At 37.5% G+C, this 16,015-nt stretch overlaps 2 protein-coding genes across 3 annotated transcripts in view; one reads left to right on the forward strand and one right to left on the reverse strand.

The window, feature by feature from the left end:
- LOC128894563 (dipeptidase 1-like) overlaps window positions 1-16,015 on the forward strand; it is a 756,062-nt gene that overhangs the window by 336,059 nt on the left and 403,988 nt on the right. The gene's annotated exons all lie outside the window — the stretch shown is intronic.
- Window positions 1-16,015, reverse strand: part of LOC128894572 (low affinity immunoglobulin epsilon Fc receptor-like) — a 192,614-nt gene that overhangs the window by 75,529 nt on the left and 101,070 nt on the right. Inside the window, exon 4 of the mRNA XM_054156407.1 lies at window positions 6,569-6,856. Within this exon, the coding sequence (XP_054012382.1) occupies window positions 6,569-6,856 (288 nt within the window). The remainder of the gene's footprint in view (window positions 1-6,568; window positions 6,857-16,015) is intronic.

Here is a 16,015-nt window from a genome sequence, read left to right on the forward strand (position 1 = left end):
TGGTTACCAAGACCCAAGGAATCGCTGCGATGCCATCGATCGGTGATATTGAAATTTCGCGACAGTAAGGTCGTGAACAGACAATCGAAGCACAATAAAAAGCTACTTTTGGGGTTTGTCATGGGCTTCAGACCTGAGATCGATACGTGAGGTTTTTAAAATAATCTAAAGTGTTGTAAAATATTTTATAGTAATCGTAGTATATTATATTATTTTTGTAATTTTAAGGGTTGATATAGAACACCATGCGAGTGAATTGTGCTTTACATAGATTGATTATTATTGGTTAAAAGGGAGGAAACTATGGAATTCTTTACATAGTATAAAATAAATCAAGCAATGGTATATTTTCTTTCTAATATTTCCAAATGATACACTTTGTAGATCTTGCAAGCAATTCTATTATTAATTCGAATATTCTTTAGTTCATCTCCACATATATGTATACAAATATTAAGAAATCCACCAAGAAAAATATAGAAATAATTCGTTGGTTAAAATTCAACATATTTCTTAAAATATCATTAATAACATTTCTTCTTGAACTGATCATTTTTCACCTACGTCAATTTATTAATTCAGACACCAGATCCATGATTTTATATTAAATACCACATTTATCTAAAACATCTCCCAAAACAAATGCTTCTACATCCACACAATAATCTTCCATTTCAACGAGATCTAAACGTCGCCCCTAATTCGCGAGCAGCACTGTACCATAACTCACTAAACGCGAATTCTAAACGTCCATCAATATTTTTTGCCTGCGAATCGATAGTGATTTTTCCCCACAGACTAAACACGCGTAATGTATGCGCCAACGAATCCTCTCGGGTGTTTCGGTATCGAACACCTATTTGCTTTCAATATACGTGTATCAACAAGCGGGACGAGATTAAACAATTTACCAGGAGACGGGGGGGGGGGGGGGCGCCCAAAAAAGTTGGAAGAAAAATCACGGGGTAATAGTTTACGAGGGAACGGTCCGCGAACATTTAATTGGATGAACATCGAATGGTACCAGCGGGAGAAGTCAGGGAACGAAGAAGGAGCGGGGGGCGACGTCGAGCAACAAATAAAACTTATCAACAAGTCGTGCAGGAGGGAGTAGAAGGGGGTGCTGCTGTCATTGCATCCGGGCGCAATCTACGGTACACGAGGATTTGATTGGATAGGTCGCTCGATTGCATATTGCATCGGACGAATATCGAAATCCCTTGCGCTCAATTAAAACCACTACAGGGTCCGGTTGGAATATCGAATTCACGGAGTTTAAATCGTCGAGCACAGACAAAGAGGTGGGGGCGAGGAGGGAATGACTGATACTGGAAAAGCACTATGGATTCGTTAATGAAAAAAAATAACAACAACAAAAATGATAGGGTGCAGATCACGCGCGCGTACATATCAATCCGTGTCTCTTGATCCCTGCTTTTTTCTCTCGCTCTCCCCCCCCCCCCTCCTCCTCCCACCCTTCCCATCCCCCTAAATTCCTGTCGATCCATTACAACGATCGGATCACGTTTAATTTTCCATCGAATGTTCGTCGATGCAATCGCCCGTTTTCCGAAGCAAATGCTTGTTGCTGTTAAATATATTGAATCGAAAGCTTGTGATTTACGGATGACGCCATTTGGCTATTTTAGATAACACATGGGGCGAAACAATCCCTCTTGACAATTGTTTTCCATCCATAAATATGAATCGAATGAAAAAGTTTTGCTGATCACTGTGTTCTTGGTAATGATTTAGTTATTATTTTTGAATTTTAGACTTGCTAACATTCCTTAATTTAAACTTGAGTAATCGGAAGTATTGCCTACATTTTGAACTTAACTTTATTATTGAAGAGACTAATAACCAGATCAGTATTTCAGACATATCCTTAGTATAGTTGTTAACTCACCCAACTCCAAAAAACAAAGATAACAAAATTAGATTAAAATAGAGTGAAATAAAATTTCGTAACACTTTTGGAATTTTTATTCAACTTGGCAGAATTGAATCAAAGTTGAATCAATACATTCGTAATACACGCCTTAGACGGCGAGCGTTGATTTACGGAAAAACTATTGAAAAAGAATGGAAAACATAAGGAGTCAAGATATTGGTGTACGACCTGCGAAGTGATACTTTGTGTGGTACCGAAAAATATCACATTTAAATAAATTGAAATTTTTTAAATTATTTTCTTTCTTCAATTTCTCTTCTTTATGTATTTTATTATTTTTTGAAAATTTTCAAACTTTTAGTAAGAATAACGTATGCAGAAACGAATTGTTAATATTTATGTTAAATTAAAATGTAAACCTTCCTCGTTTTTCATAAAATTTGTAACGGAATCATTTACTCTTCGTTCTTCGTGTATACTCGTCATTGCTTGATTTTAAGTCCGCACTCTGTGGAAATCTTTTACAACTACAGTGGGTGTAGAATGTATTCGTACACCGATCAATTTCCAAAAAAACTAAGTGAAATTATAATTTATTAACTTATTTTTTATAAACAATGACATTCTATATATTCTCGGAAATCTCTAGAATAGATGGATTACAAAAAAAAAAATAGCTATTTATGTAAGTTGCGAAATTAACAAGAAAAAAACAATTAAGGGGGTATTATCGTCTAGAAACTTCAAAAATTCGATTTTTTTTTGCATTTTCTTATCATTTGGGGTTTTGAGAAAGTGCCTCTAAAATATTAATTTGAAATATGTAAAGCTCTCATAGTTACAGAGGCTTAAAGATTATTCACCAGTATTAGTGCTAAATGTATAGCAAACTTTAAATGCGTTTTTCTCGAAACGACATTTTTCAAGTCGGGCGCACGTTTTTCTCAAAAACTATGGACCTACTGACTTCTGGTTTTACACACATTTCGAAGGCACCATCACCTATGGTCTGAACTAGAATTATACCTGTAGCTTGAATATTTTAGCCCTGCTCTCATGTTTTAGTTGACAATTTTCCGGGAAAATTAAACCTTAATTTTCAAACAACTGCGATTCCGATAAAAAATTTAGTACTCACCTACTTCTAGTACAGACGATATAGATCACATTTATATAGATTGAAAAAAAAATTTGTTTTTTGTCTCAGACGACTAGAACCGCCACAGCCTGTGCGCCCGATTGAACGGGCGTCTTACGCCACAACCTGCATAACAGCGCATAATTTGTATAGATTTTCATAAAAATTTGTGTTGTTAGTTGAAACCTGTTGTATTATGCATCAAAAACCCTGGTATTGTAGGTTTGATAGCTTTCGCAAAATTAATTCCTAAAAATTACTGAAAAAACAAACTTCTGGACGATAATACCACCTTAATCGATAGAAATATCGAAGCAATAAGTATTGGCACAACTGTTTAATTTTTAAAACTTCATTAAAAAAAAAAAAGAAATTTACATTAATTTACAAGTATATAATACTTCCTTCGTGGGATTTCCTTTTGATTTTATAATTATAGTAACTTTTCTAAGCATTAAATTAAGTAAATTATTAGTTATTCGAAGTGGGATCTTTTTCCATTCCTCTATTAGAACCTTTTTTAAAAGTACTTTACTGGAAATTTGATGTTTTCTAATTCGTACGGAGCAATAAATTTATGTGTTTACGTTACCAACTCTACTGTAAATGGTTCGTCATAAGTATCGTACAAATACTCATTGCTTCTATATTTTTACCCACTTTTCACATTTTTTGTTACTTTCACAAATCATATTAACTAGTAATGTTGTTTGGACTATATCTATCTTAGAGATTTCTGAGAATATGTAAAATATCATTGATTATAAAAAAAAGAAGTTAAGAAACTACAATTTCCCCCAAATTTTGAGGGGAAATTGATCGGTGCACGAATACATTCTACACTCACTGTAAATTCCGCAGTTAACAAGTTAAACCCAATTCAACCTACTAAGTTCACCTTTAAAAGCCAACGTCTTCGAGATTTACCTGGAACAACGCGATTATCGAATGAGACGCGCACATCCAAGTACCATTTGTCTGTCAGTCAAAGCCAGTATCCGTGATCGTTGACCTGGCGTTCTTCGGTTCCCATTCACCTCGCCAAAGACGGAAGCGAGGCGGATGGCTCGATTATATGGCGCAATCGGAGATCCCCGCGAGTCAGCGAGCGCGGATGAAGCGGTACGACGTAAATCCGTCTTGTTCGATGGAGAAATGCACAGGAAGCCGTGAACGAGCGGGGCCGAAAGCAGCATTTGTGACGGGCGAACGCGTTCTCAGCGGCGGAACGACATGCAGGATGTGAAGCGTGCAGCCAATACGGCGCCCCGTGCTCTCGACGTCGAACGATTCAACATGGCCGAGAAACGCTTCAGCTCACGAAACAGAGGCTCGAAACGCGTTGGCATCATCGGGACGTCAATGCACGCTTCTCTACACCCTTGTTATCGCGTTACACCTCGCCAGGTAGGTAATTTCGTCCTGCTAGGGGATGACGAGTTTCGGCTCGAAGAGATCACCTCTGGCGACGTTCAAAAGTGTGTTATTCTTTTTAAATTCCTGGCAGGAGGACCGTTTTAGCTTGGTAATTCTGAAGAAGCTGTTTGAAGCTTATAGCGAAACAGAATGGGTCCTTGCAATTTTAGATGAGTGACGGATTTTGTAGAGTATTACACTACTTGCTCGTTTCAAAATAGAATCTTTACAATAAATTTGGGGATAAAGGCTACCCTCAAATTTTCTTATATTTCTTAGGTTGAGCGATCTGTCAACTTTCCATTTTCTACCATACTAATTATCCCTGCTTCAATTTTTTCCCTTGGAAATTGTAAAAATATTATCTTCTCCAAGAAGATGATCTCCGAAAGCACTCAAAAATGGGTCACTGTTTTAAAACTATAACCAGGAGAGGATAAGAGATATACTCTCAGACCGTATAATATATAATATTTTTAAGATCGGTCAGGTGAAACAACCCTTCAGTTTACAATTGTAAAACAGGCCATCTTCTTGGAGCAGAACATTACAATTCAGACAGAGTAAAAAAAAAAGATCAGATCATTAATTATGTTACATTGTACATCCCTTAGACAGCAAATTTTAAAGCAGCCAACAACACGCATCAACAAAAATGTTTTTGGAATTGGAAACACCGAACAATTTCAATCCTGTTCTCGCAATCTCATAGTGAAATTTGGGTCGTTCGCTTCGAACCGTGTCTGTGATATTTCCGACTGCGTACCTGAACGACCACAATAATTCTATAGTCGTTTCGACGAGAGCGGTCGTCAGCTCGGCAACGACCCGCGTTATTCGGCGTTCGTAACGAGTATGGTCTCGAACGAGTATCCCGACATAAATGTCGCGATATCCGCACGTTATCTTCGATTGGTTCGATTGTTCCAAGTTTTATTTGATTATCTGTTCGCCACTGTTACACGAGTCAGCTCGGTCATTCGTCTATTTCGCGTTTTACGCCCAACCGGCACGGCTGCGGAACTCGCTCGGGCTTGAATTAATTTTTTGGTGTAAAAAAAAATGTATCTTTTTACAATTACAATTTATTTGGAGTTCGATGAACGTGATTGGATAAAGAAATCAGTCGGTATTCGTGAATTTCATTGAGTTATTTTTAGTGTGACACATCTAGCAATGTGAATTGAGACTTTTTAGACCATAAACTAAAGTATTGTTTAAAGAATACGTATGATTGTTTTGTATATAACTGAATCGAATATAATATCGTTATAAGTAAAAAATCAAATTTTCATTTTTATTTTTGTTTAATAAGATAGTTTGTGTGCGTTTGAGTTTTTCTAACCATTCAATCAATTTAAATCAATCTCTTGAATGTGGTTTATTCGACGTTCCGCGTTATGAGAATATCTCAAAACAATATCTTACTCTACTAAAATATCGAAACCTGCATGTCATTAATGAAAAAATAATTTTAAAGTACATGTACATGGCAATGTAAACAGAACCTGAAGACGTTAAGTAACAAGACGTCAGGATTAACCGCGATACTCGAGGACAAGTAATTGCGCACACGTTGGGGACGAAGTTTGGTTCGCGCAGGGTTAACCGAGGGTTCACGGGTGACATCCACGATCACAGTTTCCACGAGAAAAGGCGAGAAGAGAAACGTACGGCATAATATGCTGGATTACGTTAAACCTTGTAGGTTACTCGGGAACTGTACTTCACCGGCTGATTGCGGTGAATTATCTACATGTTGGCTTAACTCTTAGCTACGGTCGTGCGGTCCTAAATACCGCGCTATTGTTTCTTTCTCACCCCTTTTCGGGATTATTCAATCCCAACGACCCGTGCTTCTCAGTGTTTTCTTGAATAACAGTCGACCTTCTGTGGCTGAATTAAATTTTCCCTGTGCTTTTCGCGTGCTTTCTATGTCAGTTAAAAGAAGAACAAGGAGGAGAGTTAATCGTGTTAGTAACCGGTAATGGGTTTTAAGTAATTCGTGGTCTCAACACATTCGCGACCGCGTGACGCAGTTCCCAAGAAGGCCGGTAGCCCAAAAACCAGCAGATAGAGCTTAAAAATACGACCGCTTTGAAGGTGAACCGCGCATTTACCAGCGAACAGATCGAATCTGGTCCTGCTCCTCTCGCTGTCCTCGAAGCCCTCGAGGTCGTCCTCGTAATCTTCGTAATCCTCGGCATGTTCCCTCCTCTCTTTCTCGCTGACGTTCCTGGGCAGGGCATTGCTGCTGGACGTCCTCTGTGCAGCCTGCCTCGCTCTCGCTTGGTTATTGCTACTGAAGAGGACCGCTGGCGGCGGCGGCGTCGACAGCTGCGAGCCCTGAAGACGCCTCTGAAGGTATCTGGCCAGGATCGCTTGAACCGCGTCTGTCTCGGCGCCGCCTGGAAGACAGAAATGATGTTTGCTCTCGTAATCAGGCCAATACTGTTTCGGTTTAATGGAATTCCGTAGCCTCGCGCTATGTCTACCCCTTTTTTCGCGCGCGCGAGCTCCTCTATCCCGCTTAACGCTTCGCCCTCCTGTTTTAATTCCGCGCCGAAGCGTGTATCTAGCGCTGGTCGATTTTACTCGTGCATTTGTATGCATGAAATTTTTCATACGCCTCGCTAAGTGTTCCTAAGAGGCTGAACCGCTCGCATCGGGTAATACGCCGGCTGTGCTGCTCCTCCGGAGCTCTCGAGTCTCACGTTCCTTCGTTTCGTGGAAGTTTTCGGGGAACGATTCCGAGGGAATGCCGTCGCATGGGAAACATTTCTCTCCGTGGTTGTCTGGCTGGTAGCGGTGTCCTTTGCTCGCCAAGCAGTTCTCGAGATGATCCTCGTGATTTAAATGCTACCGAAAGTTTCGAATCAAATGGGTGAAGCGGGGGAGTCGCGGGATCTTTTAGAGGAAAAACGAGCGTCTTCGAGGTGATCTAGGAAGCTTTATTCGTCTAAATAAGGAGTGATGTATTCTACATTTTGTATAATTATTTTTTTAAATTATTAAACTATTGATTTAAGCTGACCTATTTAGCGATCCAATGACAGTTTTAATTATTCTTAATTTCTCTAATTTTATCTCTGTTCCATACTGCTTGTAGAAATTGCCAAAGGTGTCCTTTCGATGTTAGGCAGTGTACTCGATGATGCATTTTTTTCTAAAATGCTCAGTTTGGGTTCGAGTCAAGTGTCAGTACCGATGAAGTATTTCTTAGGATCTCATCTGTTTCCTCTTGCAGGGGAATGCATATGAACCCTTTGAGTCGTTATCTTGCTGCACAATTGACCGGTTACCTGTATCAACCAACTGTCTGATAAAAGGATGTGTTGCTAGATTTTCTGCTTGCAGGCTTCCTTTTTTTCATTCTATTTTCTATTTGTATTAGCTCCTGTATTCCAACTGTCGAAGAATATCTTCATGCCACAACTGACAACGAGCTGCTTTCATGTTCGACATTCGCAACATTTTCGACTCTATACTATTTCAAAGATTAAACAGTATATTTGCTCAGCCACCAAGATCATTCAAATCTTAAATTAGAAATACAACTTAGGCAATACCACATTGCATATAATGAATTGCTATAATCCTCGAGATAAAATATATTCTTTTTTATGTCTTGCATACTAGAGTTGAGTCAACACAAAATGCATCAAGTCATTAAATTTTGTGTAATTTTGCGAATGCTTTCAGTGCGTATATTTAAATCGTAGTCTTTCAGTTGTAACATTTCAGTCCGTATGTTCAATTGTGGCCATTCCACTTCTTTTTTCACGGTAAGAAATCACCGTGAACTGATTTATACGATGCAGATGTTTTATGGTGCTTCGATTCCTCAGGTTTACCAATTTCATTTTGTCTCGAACTTCTAACACATGGCCGCCTATCTGTTTCCTTGTTCCAGCTAGCCGCGAGTTTTTACTGTTCCCAGCAAGTGATTTATTCGCTTTTTGCGTGTACCGACCCGGCGGTTATCATCGCTTAGTTACGTTTTATCTGTAACAACGTTTGTCGGTTAGTTCGAAACAATTATGCTTTCCCTTGACGAAGAGTCACAACGGGGAAGTTTATAAGCATAAGATATAGGGTAAGAGCTTAGAAGTTGTGTGGGCCGTAATGATATTGAAGTAGAAGGATGTCGGGAAATTAAGCCCCAAAGGCAGTCGTTTAAAGTACAAAGGAACGCTGTCGGTCTTATGATAACAAATTATTTAAAGTGGGTGTCAAAGAAGCAGCAGTCTCTATTTCATTTTGTACTAGATGTAATATATTATATACAGTCAGTCTCATAAGCATTCGTACCCTTTATGCCTATTGAAGACATTTGTCCAAATTAAATGATAGGTTTGATGTTTTTAATGAATATTTCATTCTAAATGTGTAGATGAACAAACTGTACACATGTATACATTTATAATGAAAAATTTATTTGGGAATATTGAACCTAGACTAATTTCTTCAGTATACATAGGAGGTAGAAATACTTATGTACTGACTGTATAAAATATCACTAATAGTATACATATTATATCATTTAGAAAATAAGACATACTTTTACATACTACATAAGACCTACACTTACATCTTGATTCTTTATTCAAATCTTCGAATTTGTCCTGATTGATTGTTCCTAAATAAACGTTTCATTAAAAATATGTACATGAATAAACTTTACACATGTATATATTAAGAATGAAATATTTATTTCACATTAAACATCAAATCATGGAGGGTATGAATATTTATGCGACTGACTGTATAATGTAGAGATTTTATGAGACTTACTAAATAACGAAAATTATCTAAGCTTGTTACAAGATTATTAGGGTGTCTCAACAAAAAAATGTTACTTTTATAAGACAAAAATACTAAAGTTATATTTAAGTAAAAAATGCCTCAAAAACATTACGAGGAAATTTCATGCTGAAACATTAAATGCCAAAAATAGAATTTTTCATGTAGCATCCTATTGAGTAATAATTTTATATATAGTGCTGCCAACTTTCTAATTTTAATTAGAGACATATATTGTATGCGATGCCAAAATTTCTTCCTTGTAACAAGAAAACCTTCGTTCCTCAGTGTCTAAGACGTGCAATACATTCGGCAATTGCATTGTCAAAAATCAAATCAATATTATATTTTTCATACGATACACTACTATTAAATACCTATTTTATATGCCATCAAAAATTTTAATGATAGGCGTACATTTTACCCAATACTGATACTGCTTCTTTACAATAAGAAAACCTTCATTCCAGTATCTCTGACATGTGCAATATTGTCATTAAAAAATTGTACGCCAAAAATTTTATGTTAAAAGTTATATTTTTCACGAGGGACCCCACTAATAAATGTTCTATATTTAGCCCCGAAAAGATTCGAATCAGAGGCAAAACTGGTACTGCTTGCTCCAAACAAGAAAACCCACTCCCCCTAATGCCTCTAATAATTTGATCAACCGTAGCTCAACGTAACTCTTCCCAAGTGCTTCACGTGGCAGCGTCGTGGAATGGAAAAAGGTTCGACACGCTATTTACCCAGCGATCCTAATTCGAGGCATCGTTATTGTAGATCCCAGCCAGATTTATCGACGCGTTACGGACTCTTCGAGATCACGGCGTGCACGAGATCGTCGGGAACGAGACTTATTTATGGGGGATCGCGCGGATGAACGTCACATTAAAGGGTGTGACTTACGACCGCGCTCAGAGATGAGCAAACCTCGAGGCGCGGTTGAGTTACGGTGAACCGTCCAACCTAGTTAAAAGCATTCGACGTGCTTGCGGGCTAGAAATACGGCGAGTGTAACTGCGTTTCCTGGTAACAGGCAAACGATATGCAACGGAGATCCTCGACGCGGCAGGACACTTCATTAAAGAGTCCTGCCTGCGGGGGCATGCGTTTGACGTTGAAGAGCGTCCTCGAATCGTCAACGTCACGTATAACCTGATGCGCGGGGATTAAAGGATGCGATACTCGATATCACTTCGAGCACCGGTGATACAAAAGCAGCACTCGTGGCCACTATTTCATTGCGAACGGTCGTCATTGAGAAATAAATAGCGTGAATCGCGTCTCCATTGTGCTCGACTTGAATGCTTGATGTGTCGGGGGTTGGATCTAGAGCTGTTTACATTTTTATGGGCGGAATTGTAACGCTGTGTATCTCGATGCCAATCACTCTGCGATAGTCTCTCTAGATGCGTGAATTTTTCGTTTTTATTTCAGGATATTGTCGGGTTGCATCAACAGTTTCGGGAAGTATGGAAAACCAAAATTCGTACTGAGACAGTGCGAAAGGGTGATTGGCATCAGGTGTTGAGCATTACGAAGTCGACTAGAAAAACATTCGGGTGATAGTTGAACTTTTAGGAGCGAGATAAGTATCTTCATTTCCTGATTCAGGCTGAAACCTTCGTGACATTAATTTGAACCATTTGTTGTTTGAATTTCATTATAGCCTTCAAGGAAGAAATGATTTCCTTGTTATTTCTACGCCTATGAATGAATTAATTCCTAACGAATGAATTATGAATAATTCCTTAATGAGTGAATAAATTATTTGCTAATTATTTGTACGCCTATGAATAAATTAATATTCAGACTAAAAGTAGTCAACAAATGGTTACATAAGAATTTGATTGTTACAGTGTTGTATCTTATTATTCAGGAGTCCCTGACGTCATACTGTGGCAGCAGCTATCCCGCAAGATCTCGATCCACCCACTTACTACTTCATGTGCATTCCTGCCAGCGTCTAAGGTTGGGTCTGCTAACAATGAGTAGCCTTGGAAATATAATCTGCATTTGTTTGTTGTCTAGAGTAAAATAGTTTCTCGGTGAATCCTGATTGTATTTCTAAGTCTACATTGATCGAACAAAAAGAAGTTGAAGTTTGATATTTCGAGTCTTATGTATTTCCAATTAAAAAATAATAAAAATTCATCGTAGTCTTTGTGAGTTTGATAAGTATTCTTCCACCCTGTTTTATAGCTGATTTTACAAATGTAGATTTACTATTCTATTACTATTCCATGTATATCTATTCACTAATTGTTACGGTAAAGTTTCTCGTACTAACATCTATCGAACAAAAGAAAATTAAAATTTGTACTTTAAGTCTTACGTATTGTTTATTGAAAAATCATGAAAATTCATTATACATAGTCTTTGGAAATTCGACGAGTATCTTCTACTCTGTTTTGTAGCTGATTTTGCATTTTCAGATTCACATCTACCGTTTGCATTTATTTACTAATTGTAAGTTCCACGTACCAACTTTGAAATCAACTTGTTTGAACATTCGAAACATTTAAACTAATTTCTCCTATAAGAATTTCAATAGATTCGATCGACAACGCGTACATACTTTCACAGTTCTAAAGTTTTCATTTTTCGTTTCTTCTTCCCTTTCTTCCCTTTCACACACATTTCACTAACGAAATCTGTTCCCTTCGAATAAACCTTCTCTCCCAACCAACACGAAATTTCACTTTCCGCTAGAAATGTCAGGTCACGGGTTGTCCGTTCCGGCGCGACGGATTTGATTTGCATGTGTTTGAATATTTATTCTCATATTCGTCGAAAAAACAGTGTGGCACCGTACCAAGGATTTAATTGCAGCTGGACCGTTGGTCGACTGTTTAAAATTACATGCACCGTTTATTTGATTTTTACATCGTCCCCAATCATTCCTCTCTATCTCTCTCTCCCTCTTCTGCGCGTTTCCAGCGTAGAAAGCGCCTTTATGTAAATGATCGAAGGCGGAGGGAATAATTCAAGCTAAAGTTCAATTGGCTATGCATGATTTTTTAATAAACGAGTCGGGGTACTTGACGATGATACACAAGTATTTATAGACGAAGGTCTTAAATTTTAAATAAACAGCATTCCTTCGTACTCGTTCCAGGTTATTTGTGGCGAGTATCAAGGTTCTTATACAGGTCCTTCAAATTGTATTTCAGCATGGTTGGTTTTTATATGTTGATCATTGGACAAATATGGCATGCCTTAGTGGTTTAGGGAGAATTCGCGATTTTTCTAGAATCATTGCTTTTATTTTACAAAAAGTTTATAAGTACAGCTATTTTATTAAGTAACATCTCATACCTCTATTCCACCTCTATTAGTGCCACGCTAGATAATAGGTATGTCTTTCAAAATTAGTTTTCTAAAAATGTAAACTTCTAAGTGTTCTGTGAAATTCAATGTTGGATGTATTTAACCACCTGTCAATGTATGTGTAATCGTCTATCAATGTTAATAACAAATATCCTCCTAACGCATAAATTCATCTACACACCCAAATATATTTCTATTTATTTTTTGCTTCATTTTCCTCTGTGTTTACTTCACTCCGCAGAAACTCTTTTCTATCAAACTAATGGATAAAAGTAAATAAATACCCGACCGAAACATCCGCGAATCGACGTCTCGTTCCTCGAATTTACGATTTTCCGATAACCTATATCGCCCGATCGGGTCGGAACAAAAATGTGAAACCAGTGTTTCATTGAAAAAGAAAAAATAAATAGAGCAGCGAATGTGTCGCTGAAACTTCCTCGAGTAAACATGGAAAATTCTCGTAAGAATCATCCTGCCTCCCTCATGATCCTGAAACTATGCAAACGTCGGAATTCCCAGACCGGGGAAGTTTGATTTTCCTTCTTATCTACTATTGTTTCACTTTTCTTCTGACGTGGAACGCGTCTCCGAGCTCGTTGAACGTTTCCTGCCGATCCTCGACGCAGGAAGGGACGAAGACAGAATCTGTGGCGACGTTGGGGGATCGTCCTGACTCGGGGAAACTCCCCATGGATCACCACCCTGGAGGAAATCAATTTTTGGCGAGGACTGCTGTAGAGAACGACTGTAATTACACCGATTTTACCCAGTAAACTCATTCGCAGGCGTGGCTGTCACATAATTGAACTTAATTGATTGTATCGGTTCTATTGGGGGTTATCTATCTCATTTTCATTCCTAATTCTTTTTGTGTTTTCATTTTTAATATTTTATTTATTATTTGGGTTAAACTTTGGCTCAAAGGTTCTATTTACAAATTATACAATATACAGTAACATCGTTCCAAATGAATGCAATCAAATTCACGACATAGGAACACATTTTTGGAACGGAATTTTAAGATTTTATAACTGTATACAAATCAATGCTGGAGAGATTGTCCCCAGGTCAAATTTAGATTCAGTGATCAATATGTTCAGAAAAAGTTATTTTACTGTTGATCATGATAATATATTACGTATATTATAGTGACTGATTTTTATTTGCCTTACCAGGAATTTAAAGTCTCTTTCACAAAAAATAATATTTTTACGTGTAAGTAACATTAGTTTTATGAAAATACATTTTATGGGTTAAAGTACAGATCTGACCTCTGAGAATATTAAGTCAGGGCCAATTCGAATATCTAGATGCACGGTATACGTCAGAGATTTTATTCATACCATGTACAGTGGGTGTAGAATGTATTGGTATACCGATCAATTTCCCAAAAAACTTTTGTGTGAAATTGTAATTTCTTAACTTCTTCTCTTGATATTTTATATATTTTCGGAAGTCTCTAAGATAAATATAATCCAAACGACATTTACTAGTTAATATAAGTTGTGAAATTAACAAAAAGATGCGAAAAGTGGGTGAAAGTATAGAAGCAATAAGTATTTGGACGATTCTTATGACGAATCATTTACAGCAGAGTTTGTAACGTAAACACATTAGTTTATTGCTCAGTACCAATTAGAAAACAACATTTTTACTAAAACATAAAATAAATACTTATTGCTTCAACATTTCTATCGATTAATTGCTTTTTTCTTGTTAATTTCGCAACTTACATAAATAGCTATTTCTTTTTTGTAATCTATCTATTTCAGAAATTTCTGAGAATATGTAGAATGTCATTGTTTATAAAAAATAAGTTAATAAATTACAATTTTACACAGTTTTTTTTTTGGAAATTGATCGGTGTACGAATACTTTCTGCACCCGCTATATGAACGAAGTGAAATGAATATGAATGCGAAGAATGAATAAAACCTAGCGATACGTCTGATAATTTATCGAAATACTGTCCTTCCTCGCAGATCAGAAACAACTAAACAATGTGACCATCAAAGAAAATCTCACGATGCCGCCATCAAGAAATCTCTATCAACCTGAACATTTCGATGGAAAATTTAGATCCAACCAACTTGGATTGGGAAGAAGCTGGGACGAACCTAGCAGAGAATATGCAAAGAACGCGTGGGACGGCGAAAACAGGGTTGTTACGTCCTCCAACGATGAAAATATCCCTCAGAATAAATTCGTGGCGCATTTAGAAATTGAAAGGAGTAATTCTGACGAAAAGTCGGGGGTACATTCGACGGATTCAAAAATGGAAATCGAGGACTGGCCAGAAACGGGATTGAGTAGTTCAGCGTTGGAGAACTTCTCTGCTGCGATTCTCCAGGAAAGTAATAAGTCTGAAGCGAAATCGAACTTCGGATCCTCGAACGAAGGAACGATCGCTGCGGAAGCGTGTGCTTCGAAGATATCTGTATTACTTCTCGTAAGCGACTCCGCAGAGAAAAAGGAGGAGGAAAATCGCGTAGCAACTTTGTTTGACGACAAAGGTCATACGAAAATGGCTGCTGACAGGCTCGAGAAACGTGTAAGTTCCGCCCAGGAGGATACTGAAATATGCTCGGGAATAGAGGGCGATTATCTCTGGCAACAGTTTGGAATACACCCAGAAAAAGGAGAAAATTGTACGGAAGAAAAATCTATAATGCATTCCAGTAAGAACGCAACGCAGTTTCGTGGGGAAGAGAATGAAGGGGAAGTGCTTGGAACACTTCCAAACGAGGAGTCGCTGAAAAATGGCCGCGAAACTGAATCCACTGTTTCTTTAGTTCGACCGTAAGTCAATTAAAAGCGGCAGCCAATTAGACTAGTTTATGGAGCGATGCTGCGTCGATGGTATGTCCAACTTCTCTGCTTTTTACTGCTTTGTTTGTTTCGTTTCATGGTTATACCCCTGTCGCGTAGAAAGAATTTGAGGCTTTTTATTTGGACGTAGCATTTACGAGTTGCGCAATAATTTTCCTGTTATGAAAACCATCGAGATAATTTGCTTTTAAAAAATCATGGAAACTCGTTGTCTCCGCAAATTTGATATTTATTTTTCCAACGCGATTTTTCAGTTCTCTTTAGTAAATAATATGGCAATGTCCAAACATAATTAGCTAATAAATTAAGAAAGGGATACTTTCTCATTCGACATCATTCTACGTTTCTCAGTTTAAATATGAGAACTGAATTATAATTAAACCTGTACGTGGAACAAGTATCTGTGAACCAGACAGTAGAATAAATTAAAATATCCATTTGCTTGGCTATGAAATGAATCCCAAATGTACAGTAAAATTTAAACTGAAACAATTTTGATAAATCTAAATATATATATAATTGTGTAATATGTAATACGAAGAAGTAAATCAACTCTATTCGATTTGTTCATTTTATATACATAACCTAAATATATATAT

Source organism: Hylaeus anthracinus, unplaced genomic scaffold (assembly GCF_026225885.1).
Source record: "Hylaeus anthracinus isolate JK02 unplaced genomic scaffold, UHH_iyHylAnth1.0_haploid 4, whole genome shotgun sequence".
Lineage (NCBI taxonomy): Eukaryota > Metazoa > Arthropoda > Insecta > Hymenoptera > Colletidae > Hylaeus > Hylaeus anthracinus.